Here is a 15,463-nt window from a genome sequence, read left to right on the forward strand (position 1 = left end):
TTGGATTTATCTAGTTGTTTCTTCATGTTTAGATTCAAGTTAAAAGGTTTTGGCAAGAGTATGGCATAAGTGATACGTCACATTGCATGACATCAGGAGGCTTATAAAGTCATGTTGTCCTCAGGTTATGCTAAATTTAATCATTTGGTTAAGGGGAAGTCTACCAGATGTCTTTTGAAAAGGTATATTTTTCTCTTTGCAATTAATAAGTAATATGTGGGTCCTGTTTCCTAACAGGTTTTCACCCAGTAGTTTTATCATTCTTGCCTTAATCCGTTATTATATTGGATTTACAAGATGTTGATTTAAAAAATTCTATTATTTCTTAAACATTTATTAACTGGCTTTTTTATATATAAATAAGAGCTTTTTATTCCCCACCACCACCTTTTTTCTTTTTTTCCGATTATGGCTGTGAACTTACGCATTTTTAAAATAAATATATTATAATTTATTATTGTCATTATTCATTTTGATGCACAAATTGTTTCAAATTTAACAAGAGAAACTTCTCAAGCCAGTTCCTGTGTCTTTGTCTTTGAGTATTTTTGTGTTTATTGTATCGTAAGATGTTCCAAGCTCTCATTGTGCCTTTTTTTTTTTTTTTTTGCCTCAGATCTGGAAGCAGCCATTCTCCAGGGTACCCTAGCTCCTTTTAGTATTAATGGTATTTAGAAACTAAGATGTATGGGTTGGAAGCAGTGGCTCACACCTGTAATCTCAGCACTTTGGGAGGCTAAGGCAGGTGGATCGCTTAAGCTCAAGAGTTTGAGACCAGCCTGGCCCGTATGGTAAAACCCCATCTCTACTGAAAAAAAAAAAAAAAATAGCTGAGCATGGTGGAGCGTGCCTGTAGTCCTAGCTACTGGGGGATTGGTGGGGGGTGGGTGCTGAGGCAGGAGGATCTCTTGAGACAGGGAGGCAGTTGCAGTGAGCTGAGATTGAGCCACTGCACCCCAGCCTGGGTGACAGCAAAACCCTGTCTCAAAGAAAAACAAAAACAAAAACAAGGAACTAAGATGTATGTGCTAGGTGGACTTATTACACACACACACACATACACACACACACACACAGTTTGAAGTTGTTAGTTTGTGACCTACCTTTTCTCTCTTTTAGAACATTCTCTTTGTCCTCTGTGGTCTATCATTTCCTGATGATGTGCTTTGATGTGGTGGGTACTTTTTGTGGTGGGTACTTAGTGAGCCTTCTTTTAATCTGGAAATTATCCTTTAATCTCATAATATCCTTAAGCATTAGGAAGTTTTTTTGAATTATTTTTTTCCTTCTGTTTTCTTATTTCTCTAGGATATTAATAGTTCAGTCTTCTAGATTGGTTCTCTAATTTTCTTATCTCTTCTTTGACATTTTAAAATCTCTTTGTCTGCTTGCTCTTTTTTCTATGAGATTATTTCATCTTTACCTTCCAAAGGTGGTGCTGATTTTTAAAAATTTCTGCTAATTTTTAATTTCTAGGAGCTCTTTTTTGATCTCCAAATTTTTTTTTTCAGGTAGCCTCTTGTGTTTGCTTTTTAGAGATTCTTGGAGTTGTAGACTTATGACTTGTACATTTTTGTTTATGTTATACTAAAATAAACATACCTGTGTAGCCACCAAGTTTAAGATGTTGAATGTTATTGCCACCCAAAAGCTTTCTTATACTTCCTCACAGTCACTGCCACCAAAACAAGATGAAGAATACTTCCATTACCCCCACAGTTTGCTCATACCTCTTTCCAATTTCTCCTCCCTTCTCTAGAAATAACCACTTTCTGATTTTTAGCATCGTAGATTAGTTTTGTGTGTTTTTAGAATTGATATAAATGGAATCTTCTTCACTCCCGATAATGTTTTTAAAATTCATCTGTGGTTGCATAATTTCTTTTTATTGCTAGAATTTGTTTATCTATCCATTAGTTGCTATTTGGGTGGTTTCAGGTTTGCAGGTATTATGAATAAGACTGCCATGAAATTAAGGTACAAGTCTTTTTTGTAGGGATATGTTTATATTTCCATTTAGTAAATATATAGGAGTAGAATTGCTCAGTGATAGCATAAATGAATGCTACACTTTTCAAGAAACCGTTAAATACTTTTCTGTTTAAAATATGATTTGAAAAATAGACTTTAAAAATATAATTTAAAAAATAAATATTTTTGTAGTACCATTTACGCTTCCATTAGCAATGTATTAATATAAGAATTTCATTTGCTCCACATCCTTGCAAACGTATGGTGTTTAATTAGTTTGTTCTAGTTGAGCCATTTTGGTAAGTATAAAATAGTATCTCATTGTTTCAATTTGCATTTTCCTGATGACTGATTGTTTATAGATCAGAATAAACAGATTTTTTTTTTTTTTTTACCATCAGTGAAATCAGAGGTAGAAAAATCATGGGTTTAGACTGTAGAAAGGAAGGATTTAGATTAGACACAATCCAGGGCATCTAGATGATAAAGGTTTGGGAATGTTGAATTTCAGTGGCAAGAAAACCTTTGGAATTGGCTTATCTAGAGATCTTTAAGTATCATAAGTGCCTTTTTATTTGGTATTTGGCTGTTTGTATGTTTTCTTTTGTGAAGTGTCTGTTCACATCTTTTGCTTTTTTTTTTATTTAATAGATTTTATTTTTTAGAGCAGTTTTAGGTTTACAGAAATATTAAACACAAAGTACAGAGTTCCCATATACTTTTCCTCTTCTTTCCAAGCAGCTTTTCTGTTATTAATGTCTTGCATTAATATGGTACATTTACTTTAACTGATGAACCAATATTGACACATAAGTATTTACCAGAGTCCATAGTTTTACAGTAGAGTTCACTCTGTGTTGTACAGTTCTGTGGATTTTGGCAAATATATATCATGTATCCATTACAGTATCATACAGAATAGTTTCACTGCCTGAAAACTTTCCTGTGCTCCCTGTCTTTCCCCATCCTTCCCTGCTGTGAACCCGTACCAATTACTGAACTTTGTACTGTTTCTATAGTTTTATCTTTTCCAGAATGTCAGATAGTTGAAATAATACAATATATATATAACATGTTCAGACTGGCTTATTTCGCTTGGCAATATGCATTTAAGGTTCCTCTATGTCCTTTTGTGACTTGATAACATTTCTTTTTTATCACTGAATAATACTACACTGTATGGATGAACCATAGTTTATCCATTCACCTTTGAAGGACATCTTATTGCTTCCAAGTTTTGGCAATTGTGAATAAAGCTGCCATAAACATTTGTGTGCAGGTTTTATGGATGTAAATTTTCAATTAATTTGGGTAAATACCTGGGGATGTGATTGCTGGATCATATGGTAAGACTATGTTTAGTTTTGTAAGAATCTGCCAAACTGTCTTCAGAAGTGGCTGTACTATTTTGCACTCCCTCCAGAATGAATGAGAGTTTCTGTTGCTCCACATCCTTCACAGGATTTAGTGTTGTCATTTTTTTGGATTTTTCCTATTCTAATAGGGGTGTAATGATATCTCATTGTTATTTTAATTTGTAATTCACTAATGACACATGATGTTGAGCATCTTCTCACATGTATGTCTTCTTTAGCGAGGTGTCCAAGTCTTTTGATCACTTTTTAATTTGGTGGCGTATTTTTGGATTGTTGACTTTTAAGTGTGCTTTTTATATTTTGGATTCAAGTCCTTGGTTCAATTTGTGTTTTGAACATATTTTCTCCCAGTCTGTGGCTTGTTTTTTCATTTTCTTAACAGTGTTTTTAAAGAGTAGGAAGTTTTAGTTTTAATGAAATTAAATTGGAAAAGTCCAGTTTACCTTTTTTTCTTTCCCTCATGGATTGTGCTTTGGTGTTTCTAAAAACTAATTGCCAAACCCAAGGTCATCTAAATTTTCCCTTGTGTTATCTTCTAGAGTCTTAGAGTTTTGTGTTTTACATTTAGGTCTATGATCTATTTTGAATTAATTTTTATAAAAAGTGAAGGTCACTGTTTACATTTATTTATTCACTTTTTTGCATGTGAATGTCCAGTTGTTCCAGCAGCATTTATTTAAAGAACTACTCTTTTTCCATTGAATTTCCTCAGTTAACTGTATTTGTATATTTCTGTGCTTTCTGTTTCATTTTAACCTACTTGTTAATCTTTTCACCTTTACCATACAGTCTTTAATATTATAACTTTATACAGTATTAAGTCTTGAAGTTGGGTAGTGTCAATCTATCCTTCAACTTTGTTCTTCAATATTGTGTGGCTATTCTGGGTCTTTTGCCTGTCTATATGAACTTCAGAATCACATTGTTGATATTCACAAAATAAGTTGCTGGGGTTTTGATTGGGATTGCATTGAATCTGTAGGTCAAGTTGGGGAGAACTGATATCATCAGTTGATGATATTGAGTCTTCGTATTCATTAATATGGAATATCTTTCCATTTATATAGATTTTCTTTAATTACTTCTATCAGAGTTGGTATTAGTTCCAGAATATTTTTTGTTGAAGGTTTTTATATAGATACATTTCATGTTACCTGCAAAGACTTCTGTTTCTTTTTTCCCAGTCTTAATACCTTTTTTTCTTGTCTTATTTCATTAACTACTGCTTCCATGTAGTATGATGTTGACTAGGAATGGTGAGAGGGAGCTTCTTTGCCTTGTTCTTAATCTCATGGGGGAAAAGCATCTTGTTTCTCACCATTAAGTATGATATTAGCTTTGTGTAATTTCTGTTCCTTTAAATTTGTTAAGGCATGTTTTGTGGCCCAGAATGTGATCTGTCTTGATGTTCCATGTGAGCTTGAGAAAAATGTGTATTTTGTAGTTGTTGGATGAAGTATTCTATCAATGCCAATTAGATCCAGTTGATTGATGGTACTGTTCAGTTCAACTATGTCCTTATTGAATTTCTGCCTGCTGAACCTGTCAATTATTGTTAGAGGCTTGCTGAGGTCTGCACTTGTAATAGTGTATTTATTTATTTTCCTTTACAGTTCTGTTAGTTTTTGCTTCACATATTTTGATGCTCTGTTGTTAGTTACATACACAGTAAGGATTGCTGTGTCTTCTTGGAGAATTGACCATTTTATCATTATGTAATGTTCGTTATCCCTAATAATTTTCCTTGCTCTGAAATCTGTTTAATCTGAAATTAATATAGCTGATCTATCTTTCTTTCGATTAGTGTCAATATGATATATCTTTCTCTATCCCTTTATTTTTTATCTCTTTATGTCTGTACATTGGAAGTGATTCAGACATCATATAGTTGTGTCTTATTTTTTCCACTTAGAATTTAATAAAAATTTTGTACTTTTTCATGTATCTTGTAAATTTTTTTGTATGCAGGACGTTATATTTAAAAAGAATAGAAGAGACTGAAGTAACCAATTCTATGGTAGGACAAACTCTGGTGAAATGGAAATACCCAAGGGAAGGCAAATGAAGTAAGAACAGTGGCATAATTTGTACTTTGTAGGCCAGAGAATCATTAGAGTACTCACATGTTCTCCATTTAGTGATGACATGTACATTTTTAAAAGTATCTTGTATTTATAAAAACAGACACCTTGTCAGAGGTTTAACATATAGGGAAATTTGCTCTACTTTGTTTATTTTTAAAAATCAGAGACTTAACATTCCAACTATAAGGACATCATTACCTTATAATAAAAGACTTTACATATAGGATAATAATTTGTTTTAAAATAATTTATAAGGTAAATTCCATTATATATTGTTGAATAGAGTATGAGCTTACAGAATTGGAAGTGTAGATATATGACTGGATGGAAATGTGGTCAAATGCTGATGAGTTAATTACAACATGATAGCATCAGATCATAGGTGCTTTTTATATTCCCCTTATAGGTTTTGTATTTTTCTAGTGGTTATGGATTACTGTTACAATTTTGTAAAAACAGCATTATGTGTATCTAAAGGAGAAATGGTAATCTATTGTGGTGCTGTTTTTGCTTGCATTTAGAAACAGATAAAACATAGGAGATTTGTGGCTAAATTTTAGAAAGGATCCAGGGTCTGGTCTCTGACTTCTGCTCTCTGCCTAAGATGATAAACTTTCTATATATCTTCACCTGAATTTTCCCAGAAAGCAGAGTGTGAGGTAAAAATCATGTATTTTACTACTTTTTTAGGGAGTATAATCCTAGGGAAGTTCTCTGAATCCTAGTTTTAGGGAAAGGGAAATGAGACAGGAAAGTTGAGAGAGCAAATATGAGGGTGAGTTATTGAGTTATTTAAATACCTTTAGGGAGGTTGTATATGTTATTGCAAATCATAACCTTCCCTCCAGGAAGAGGAAGGGAGAACTTATCTCTGACTTGCTCTTCTTATTGGTTAAGAGTTCAACCCCCTGACCTTAACTCTCTACATTTCTGGGTTGTGCGTATATGGGCGCTAGGTAAGTCTTATGACCTCTCTTGCCTCTGATGATGTCTCATGGGAGCACCAAGATGGGAGGTGAGAGATGAGCGGCATGAAGGGAGGCACAGTTGTGCTATGAAGTAAGTTGACTGTGTCTGTGGTATGTTGCAAAAGCTACTGGTAATACTTTTCATTTATTCTGCATCACTTAGGATTTCAAATACATTGTAGACATTAGCATGAATTTTCAGAAACCATACCTGTTGTAGAGAGAATACTTTTGAAATATACCTAGTTCATATCAAATCAGGAAATTAGTCAAGGATCAGATAGTGTGGTTTGACTGTTAATTGATCTGTTGCATTTAAAATATTATGGGTTACACTGAAAATACATAATTCATTATTTCACTTCATCTAAGCCTTTAATATCTCAGGTATTATCAAAATTATTGTAATGACATCTCTCCTACCCATACCACCACCTAAATATTTTAGTTTCTGACCAAATGTACATTTTGTTTACATTATAAGCATTCTGATGTTTACCAAGATAAAATTTAGATGGTCTAATTTTTAAATTAGTTGTAATATTTTGTGACAGTTTGCAGAATATACTCTTATCTTTGAGAGTATATGCCAGAAAACTAATTGGTATTTTAAAACAGCTTTTGAATATAATGTCTTTTTTTTTTTTTGAGAAAGTTTCTTACTCTGTCACCCACGCTGGAATGCAGTTGCACGATCTCACTGCAACTGCCACCTCCCAGATTCAAATGATCCTTGTGCCTCAGCCTCCTGAGTAGCTGGGATTACAGGTGTGCACTACCACGCCCGACTAATTTTTATATTTTTAGTAGGGACAGGGTTTCACCACATTGGCCAGGCTGGTCTCGAATTCTTGATCTCAGGTGACCTGCCCACCTTAGCCTCCCAAAGTGCTGGGATTACAGGTGTGAGCCACCACACGTGGTGGGTCTTTTCAACTTGCTTTTGTTTTCACTTATGTCTCATAGTTTCTATCAACTTACTTTGTTTTGCCTTTTTTGTACATTAGTTAATGCCTTTTCCTGCTTTTAATGTCATCCAATTCAATAGAAAGATATGGAATACTATGTAATTAATTTTTAAAGTTCCTCTACCTAACTCTCAAATAGATTTTTGGTGCTGAGTATTATTGTAGGAAACTGACAGTTTGGTAAGGTCTCAGTCCAGCTACGAATTGATATGGTTTCTTGGCTAAATTATATACTCTTTTTCTGTATTTTAGTTTTCTCATCTATAGAATGCTACTTGTAATATCTGCCATAGAAGTGTACCTCATAGAAGTCTAAAGAGAACTAAATTATGTATATGAAAATATATGTCAATTTATCTAGGGCAAAGGCTACACTTTACTAATTGCTGCATACCCAGCATGTCACACTGTGAAACAGTAGCCCCCAAAGCCCAAAAGAGGAAATATTACATTCAGTAAATATTTGTTGAATTGAAAAAGCACTCTACCAGTGTGGATTTTTACCTGTTTTTTGTGTGTGTGTGTGTGATACTTAACAGTATTTCTAATTGCCTTAAATAGTAGTATGACATTTTTTAAAAAGTTAAATAAATTTTATTTTAATTAGAATTATATTCATGTTATGTAATTTTTGTGTGGTGATACTGTGTGGATGGATGTGAGGATGGGAGACAGAATACAAAATCATATAACAAATCACTAGATGTTATAATTCACAAGTTTGAAACAATTATACATATTCATTTAAGGTATTAAGATGCTTGATCATAATGCTTTTGATGTTATAGATTCAGATGAAGTGAAATAAAGAAGTTTTACATTAATGTATGCCATCAACTTTGAGCCTGTGGCTTGTTTATGTGGTTTATAGTTTGTCCTTGACAAATAGATGTAAATATTAATTTTACTTATTTTAACTATGACTAGGTCCTTTTTGATGAATAATCAGTGTAAAACTGATTATTTAGATTTACTTGTAAAAATATTGTGATAAGAACTTTTTATAGAGTTTTCTTTTTTAACTTCTCACAGGTACTATTCTGCCCTAAAAACTATGGAACAATTAGAGAATGTGTACTTTCCCTGGGTTAGTCAATACCGGTTTTGTCAGCTCATGATAGAAAATCTTCCCAAACTCCGTGAGGATATTAAAGAAATCTCCATGTCTGATCTCAAAGACTTTTTGGAAAGTATTCGAAAACATTCTGACAAAATAGGTGAAACAGCAATGAAACAGGTGAGATTAAAAATAATTTTGATTTAATATTATTTAGTAATACAGGATCTGGAAAATATCCAAGGTTTACTTCTTTAACTTACATAAAATGCTTATTTTTGTTTTACCTTTTTCTTATCTTTTCTGGTTATTGTTTAGAAAGGATTCTATCAGTGTTTTCTTTGGCTTCACATTTATTCCTTTTTTAAGTAAAATCAGTCTAACATGAATTCCTTAGTTACTGCCCGAACTCTCAGCATTCTTCTCCATATGTGTGGTGTTATGTTATCCTTTACCACCAGCCAAATCTGGTATAGAATTAGCTAAACAGTGGCAGCCCCAGAGGCAAGTGGGAGCCTTTTTATGCTAAGATTCTAAACTGTTCTCTATTTAAAACAAATTAAAAGTATTAACTGTGAATTAAAAACTACTACAGTTCAATAATAAACAGACAAACAATGGGAAAAGCCTCAGCAGTTATGAAGTCAATATATCTACCTTTTGAGTCAGCAGTTCCACTCCTAGGTGTTTATCAGTAAGAAACAAAAAACATGGGCTCATGATAGTCATAGCATCTTTGTTCACAGTTAGCCCCAAACTGGAAACAACCCAAATGGCTTTCAGAAGGAGAATGGATACACAAATTGTGGTATATTCATACAATGGAATACTACCTAGTAATAAAAAGGAATGAATTACTGATAATGCAACAACATGTATGAATCTCACAGATGTGTTGAGCCACAGAAATTGAATACAAAAAGGCACGAACTGTGTGATTCCATTTTTACGTCATTCGAAAGCAGGTAGACTAAGATGAAAAAAAATCAGAGCAGTGGTTACCTCTGGGTGGGGAAATTGCCTAGGAAAGGACACAAGGGGACTTTCTGGGGAGATGGAAATGTTTTATACCATGATAAAAATGTATTTGTCAAACTTGTACAGATCTTAGCTATATATTTCAATGTATATACATCTTACTTAAAAAAAACTATAAAAAATAAACTATAAATAGAAAACTATACAAAATAATTTGGGGCTGGGCGGGGTGGCTCACACCTGTAATCCCAGCACTTTGGGAGGCAAGGCGGGCAGATCACGAGGTCAGGAGACCAAGACCATCCTGGCTAACACGGTGAAACCCCGTCTCTACTAAAAATACAAAAAATTAGCCGGGCATGGTGGCGGGCATCTGTATAGTCCCAGCTACTCGGAAGGCTTAGGCAGGAGAATGGCGTGAACCCAGGAAGCGGAGCTTGTAGCGAGCCAAGATCGCGCCACTGCACTCCAGCCTGAGTGACAGAGCGAGACTCTCTCTCAAAATAATAATAATAATAATTTGGGGTATATATGGAGTGAGTGGATAAAGGTATAGATGGAACAAGAATGTAAAAATATTAGTGGAAGATAAATGATGGGAGTTCATGATATTAATCTGTTTATTTTGAAATTTTTAATAAAAAGTTAAAAAAATAATTAAATTTTCTAAGAGCTGTTCTTGCAATGTCATAGAAATGAAACAATGTCATAGAAATAAAACAATGCTCAACACCATTTCTTCTTTTTGTCTTTGCATTGCACACTCTTACATGATTTCTAATGCTTGATTTTTTTTCCCCCAAGTATTACAAACTACTTTGGAAACTCCTAAGTCTTTCTTACTGATTGTCTCTGGTCAGTGAGGGTCTTCCCCATTATAGAGCTCCTCACCATTGTATTCTTCCCTTCAATATTACAGTGTTTTCAATACTATTTCTCCTACCTCTGGCCAAGGAAATCTGTGCATGCCATGGGAGTTAAAAACACAACCACTTGGTAAATTTTTTCAGTATGAGAATGCAAACAGTAGTTTAAAGTTCATATTCCATTATACATTTTAATCACAAGTGTCAATATTAAACTTATCTTCTTTGACTTGTTTTTCATAGACCAGTTTTGGATTCTTTCCACTTAGGGAGTCCATCAAATCATGGGCCCTAGGATTTAAGATTTACAAAAATTTATTTCTGGGAGAGAATAGACTCTCTTGGTCCACTATCATTTTTTCCTCATTAAAGTTATCAAGCTCCCTATCATTGCAATTTAAACAGACATTTCATACAGAAACCTTTTCTTAGCATCTCTCTGTGGGGATGTTTTTCTTTACAATTTCTTCTTTTGGAAATAACTTCCACAGAGTTGAGAAGTTAGAGAGTTTTCCTTATAGTGAGAGTTAGACGTCTCAAGATTTGATAAGAAAAGTTGTATTTTTTCTGTCTTGGTATCCCTTCATGCTACCTTTCAATTTCTTGTGGGTTTCTCTCTCTCTCTTTCTGTGTGTGTGTGTGTGTATGTGTTTGTGTATGTATAAGAAGCCTCCTGAAGTCTCTCATCAGCTGTGCTCAGTTTGGCAGAGTCACAGTTTAGTTCTGGAATCTTCTAGGTGGCATGAGTGTAAAACTTATACCTTGTAAAGCAGCCCCCGCTTTTGGGTGCACTCTGTATCCTGTGCTTAATTCCGTGATCTCGTATCCCTTTTACGGATGGATGGACTTGTTATGTATTCATTTAAATATCTTAAAGCTACCCCAAACCCAGCATTTCTAAAACTAAACCCATTCTTTTTTTCCTAAGTCTATTTTTCTTATATTTGCTATCTCAGATAGTGTTGCAGGATCTGGCCAGCAGCCCGCAATGCAACGGGGCTCTCTATCCGCCTGCTGACCCAGGCGGATCAGCAGGTCGAGAAATAATAGACACACACAAGATAGTGAAAGCTGGGTCCAGGGGGGTCACTGCCTTCTGGTCCCACGGTGCCTCCAATGCACTGGATATACCAGCATTTATTATTAAGTTTAGTGAGGGCGGGGTAGGTTAGTGAGGGATTTAGGGTCATTTGATTATGAGGTGAGATGGTCACATGGGGATGAAGTAATTCTTTAACATAACATCTATAGGTAGAAGTACAGTATACAGAGATAAAAATTTACAATATAGTGTGTGCATCAGTAATTTCTAACAGAGCCTTAAAACAGAAACACAGTCTTTCCATAACCTATGATTAGCCAGATATTAATCAGCAGTAACAGTTGCAGCAAAAGCTGGTTACAAACAATCTATAGAAACAGGACGTGAAGCTAGACAACCAGTCAGACCAGAAATTCTCAGAAGGGAGTATGCCTTAACCCTAAAGGGGCCTAGAAGAGCCGTGGCAAGATGAGGGTGTTTATAGCCCTATCTTATCCATATGGACAGGCACCGCCCTCATGCATCCATTTATAGGCTCTTCACAAGGGTTGCATTCCATTCCTAGAGCTATGAACATCTGCTTTTCTGGGATAGGAGTCTTGGTGATGTGAAACCTCCCTGACTGCACGTCCATTCATAGGCTCTCTGCAGGGGGAAGCACATCACACGCTTTTGGCTCATTCTGGCAGTCCAACCTGGCATTGTCTTTACACAATCCTGCATGCAGTTTTGTATTTACAATAATCAGGAGCATTTCATCTTTTATTCCATAGCAATAGTTTCAGGGGGTCTCCCTACAAGATAGTAGTGTCTCCTGTTTCCACGATTCCAGAAACTGGGGAGTATTTTAAACTTTTCAGGAGTATTCATACTGTTAATGTTATTTGTTACTAAGTCCTACTTAGTTACTATCAATTCTGCTTCTAAATACCTGTAGATTCTGTTTCCCCCTCTACATAGCTGAACTGTTATATAGAATCATTTGTTTTCCTTATCTGTATTCTCTTCTCCTTTTGGTTACTGTCCTAAAATGCAGATAAGACCACACCACTTCATCTTAAGTGATACCCTGTTACCTTTTACTTAAGTCCAAGTTCCTCAGTCTCATCTTGATACTTGTCTTCCTTCTATGCTCTAGCAGTATTTGCTGTCTTACAGATTTTGGAATATACTAGGTGTTCACCAAGAATGTCCATTCTTTCACTTTTCTCAGTCTGATGAATTCCTGCTTTTTTTTTTTTTGAGTAAACAATTAAGGTGTTTATTGGTTTATGAACTAGAAATTCAAAAGGTAGGGTGTGCTTTAAGGTTGGTTTGATGCAAGAGTTCAGTGATTTTATCAAAGACTTAATTTTTCCTCTTTCAGCTTTTCCTTCTACAGTGTCAGCTTATTCTAAGGTTTACAACCTTCATGATACCACAGTGGTTACAATGGTTCCAAGCTTACAGAGACATATAAAAGGATACAGACAAGAGAGAACATGTCTTTCAGTCGTACTCTCAGAAGAGCCAAGAAACACTTTTCCCAAAAATCCCTTTATCCATAACTCACTGGCCTGTCTGGAGACAGGAGTCCATTTCTGACAGAGAAATGCTAACTTAACTGATTAGATTAGACAACCCAGGCCTCAACCAATCACTGCATCAAGGGAGATGGGCTTACTGAGATTGGCTTTGGTCAATCACAGTCCATTTCTGGTGATCAACTGCTTTCAAAGCGTATCAGCAAGGGAGACCCAGATGAAAATTTAAGTACTCTTAGGCAGGGGAAAGGAAGTAATAGATGCTGGAAAGACAAACAACATTCACTATAATTTTTCTGGCCTATCAGTGAAAATATATCCAGTAAAGTAGACAAAGTGAAGTAGGAGGTACAGTAACAACTTCTTTTTCTTTTTTATTTATTTTTATTTTTTTTATTGATCATTCTTGGGTGTTTCTCACAGAGGGGGATTTGGCAGCGTCACAGGACAATAGTGGAGGGAAGGTCAGCAGATAAACAAGTGAACAAAGGTCTCTGGTTTTCCTAGGCGGAGGACCCTGTGGCCTTCTGCAGTGTTTGTGTCCCTGGGTACTTGAGATTAGGGAGTGGTGATGACTCTTAACGAGCATGCTGCCTTCAAGCATCTGTTTAACCAAGCACATCTTGCACCGCCCTTAATCCATTTAACCCTGAGTGGACACAGCACATGTTTCAGAGAGCACAGGGATGGGGGTAAGGTCACAGATCAACAGGATCCCAAGGCAGAAGAATTTTTCTTAGTACAGAACAAAATGAAAAGTCTCCCATGTCTACCTCCCCCTACACAGACACGGCAACCATCCGATTTCTCAATCTTTTCCCCACTTCTCCCCCCTTTCTACTCCACAAAACCGCCATTGTCATCATGGCCCGTTCTCAATGAGCTGCCGGGCACACCTCCCAGACGGGGTGGTGGCTGGGCAGAGGGGCTCCTCACCTCCCAGTAGGGGCGGCCGGGCAGAGGCGCCCCCCACCTCCCGGACGGGGTGGCTGGCCGGGCGGGGGGCTGACCCCCCCCACCTCCCTCCTGGACGGGGCGGCTGGCCGGGCAGAGGGCTGACCCCCCCACCTCCCTCCCGGACGGGGCGGCTGGCCGGGCAGGGGGCTGACCCCCCCACCTCCGTCCTGGACGGGGCGGCTGGCCGGGCAGAGGGGCTCCTCACTTCCCAGTAGGGGCGGCTGGGCAGAGGCTCTCCTCTCCTCCCGGAGGGGGCGGCTGGCCTGGCGGGGGGCTGACCCCCCCATCTCCCTCCCAGACGGGGCGGCTGGCCGGGCCGGGGGCTGACCCCCCCACCTCCCTCCCGGACGGGGCGGCTGGCCGGGCAGAGGGCTGACCCCCCCACCTCCTTCCCGGACGGGGCGGCTGGCCGGGCGGGGGGCTAACCCCTCCACCTCCCTCCTGGACGGGGCGGCTGGCCTGGCGGGGGCTGACCCCCACCTCCTTCCCGGACGGGGTGGCTGCCGGGCGGAGGGGCTCCTCACTTCCCAGACGGGGTGGCTGCTGGGCGGAGGGGCTCCTCACTTCTCAGACGGGGCAGCTGCCGGGCAGAGGGGCTCCTCACTTCTCAGACGGGGAGGTTGCCAGGCAGAGGGTCTCCTCACTTCTCAGACGGGGCCGCCGGGCAGAGATGCTCCTCACCTCCCAGACGGGGTCACGGCCAGGCAGCGGTGCTCCTCACATCCCAGACGGGGCGGCGGGGCAGAGGCGCTCCCCACATCTCAGACGATGGGCGGCCGGGCAGAGACGCTCCTCACTTCCTAGATGGGATGGCGGCCGGGCAGAGACGCTCCTCACTTTCCAGACTGGGCAGCCAGGCAGGGGGGCTCCTCGTGTCCCAGATGATGGGCGGCCAGGCAGAGACGCTAAATTCCTGCTTTTTCCTCCCAAAAGCGGGCTTGAACATCACCTTGTCTGTGAAATCTTCTGCCATCACCATTACACTACTGCCAGTGAGAGATGGTCACTTCATCCTCAGTGTGTATACCATTGTACTTTTCACACTACAATTGCTTTTTTTATGTTCCTAACTAGACTGAATTTTTTAAGTGGAGGATTTTGCCCTGCTTATTTTTGCCTTCCTGGGATCTAGCTATTATGCCTAACATGAGTGGCACAAAAAAAGTTATTTTTGAAAATTAGTTCAGAGCTGAGTTGTAGATTGTCTAGGGAGAATTTTTTAAATTCTGAGAGATGAATCCACTGTTAGTCTGATGTTTAATTAGCAATAAATATCTAAAATTTATATTGGGTAAGTTAACATTTTCCATATAATGTTCTCTGGCACACATTTTAATATTGCTCTCTAGGGCAGGGGTTCCTAGCCCCCAGGCCGTGGACTGGTACCTGTCTGTGGCCTTTAGGAACCAGGCCACACAGCAGGAGGTGAGTGGCTTGCTAAAGAGGATTACTGCCTGAGCTCCGCCTCCTGTCAGATCAGCGGCATTCGATTCTCATAGGAGCGCAAACCCTATTGTGAACTGTGCATGTGGGGCATCTAGGTTGTGCACTCCTTATGAGAATCTAATGCCTGATCATCTGAGGTGGAACAGTTTCATCTGAAACCATCCACCTGCAAAAAAAGCCTGGGGACCACTGCTCTAGGGAGAGCAAAAGGACTAAATAGTCAAATA

The 15,463-nt window shown here is 38.2% G+C and overlaps 1 protein-coding gene across 10 annotated transcripts in view; it reads left to right on the forward strand.

Annotated features, from left to right (window-relative positions):
* EXOC6 (exocyst complex component 6) overlaps positions 1-15,463 on the forward strand; it is a 225,331-nt gene that overhangs the window by 67,025 nt on the left and 142,843 nt on the right. For all 10 annotated transcript variants that reach the window (XM_019035382.2, XM_055352498.2, XM_055352500.2 and 7 more), the window contains exon 6: positions 8,400-8,604. In XM_019035382.2, coding sequence (XP_018890927.1) covers positions 8,400-8,604 — 205 coding nt within the window. The remainder of the gene's footprint in view (positions 1-8,399; positions 8,605-15,463) is intronic.

The sequence above is a fragment of the Gorilla gorilla genome, chromosome 8 (genome assembly GCF_029281585.2).
Source record: "Gorilla gorilla gorilla isolate KB3781 chromosome 8, NHGRI_mGorGor1-v2.1_pri, whole genome shotgun sequence".
NCBI classification, from domain to species: domain Eukaryota; kingdom Metazoa; phylum Chordata; class Mammalia; order Primates; family Hominidae; genus Gorilla; species Gorilla gorilla.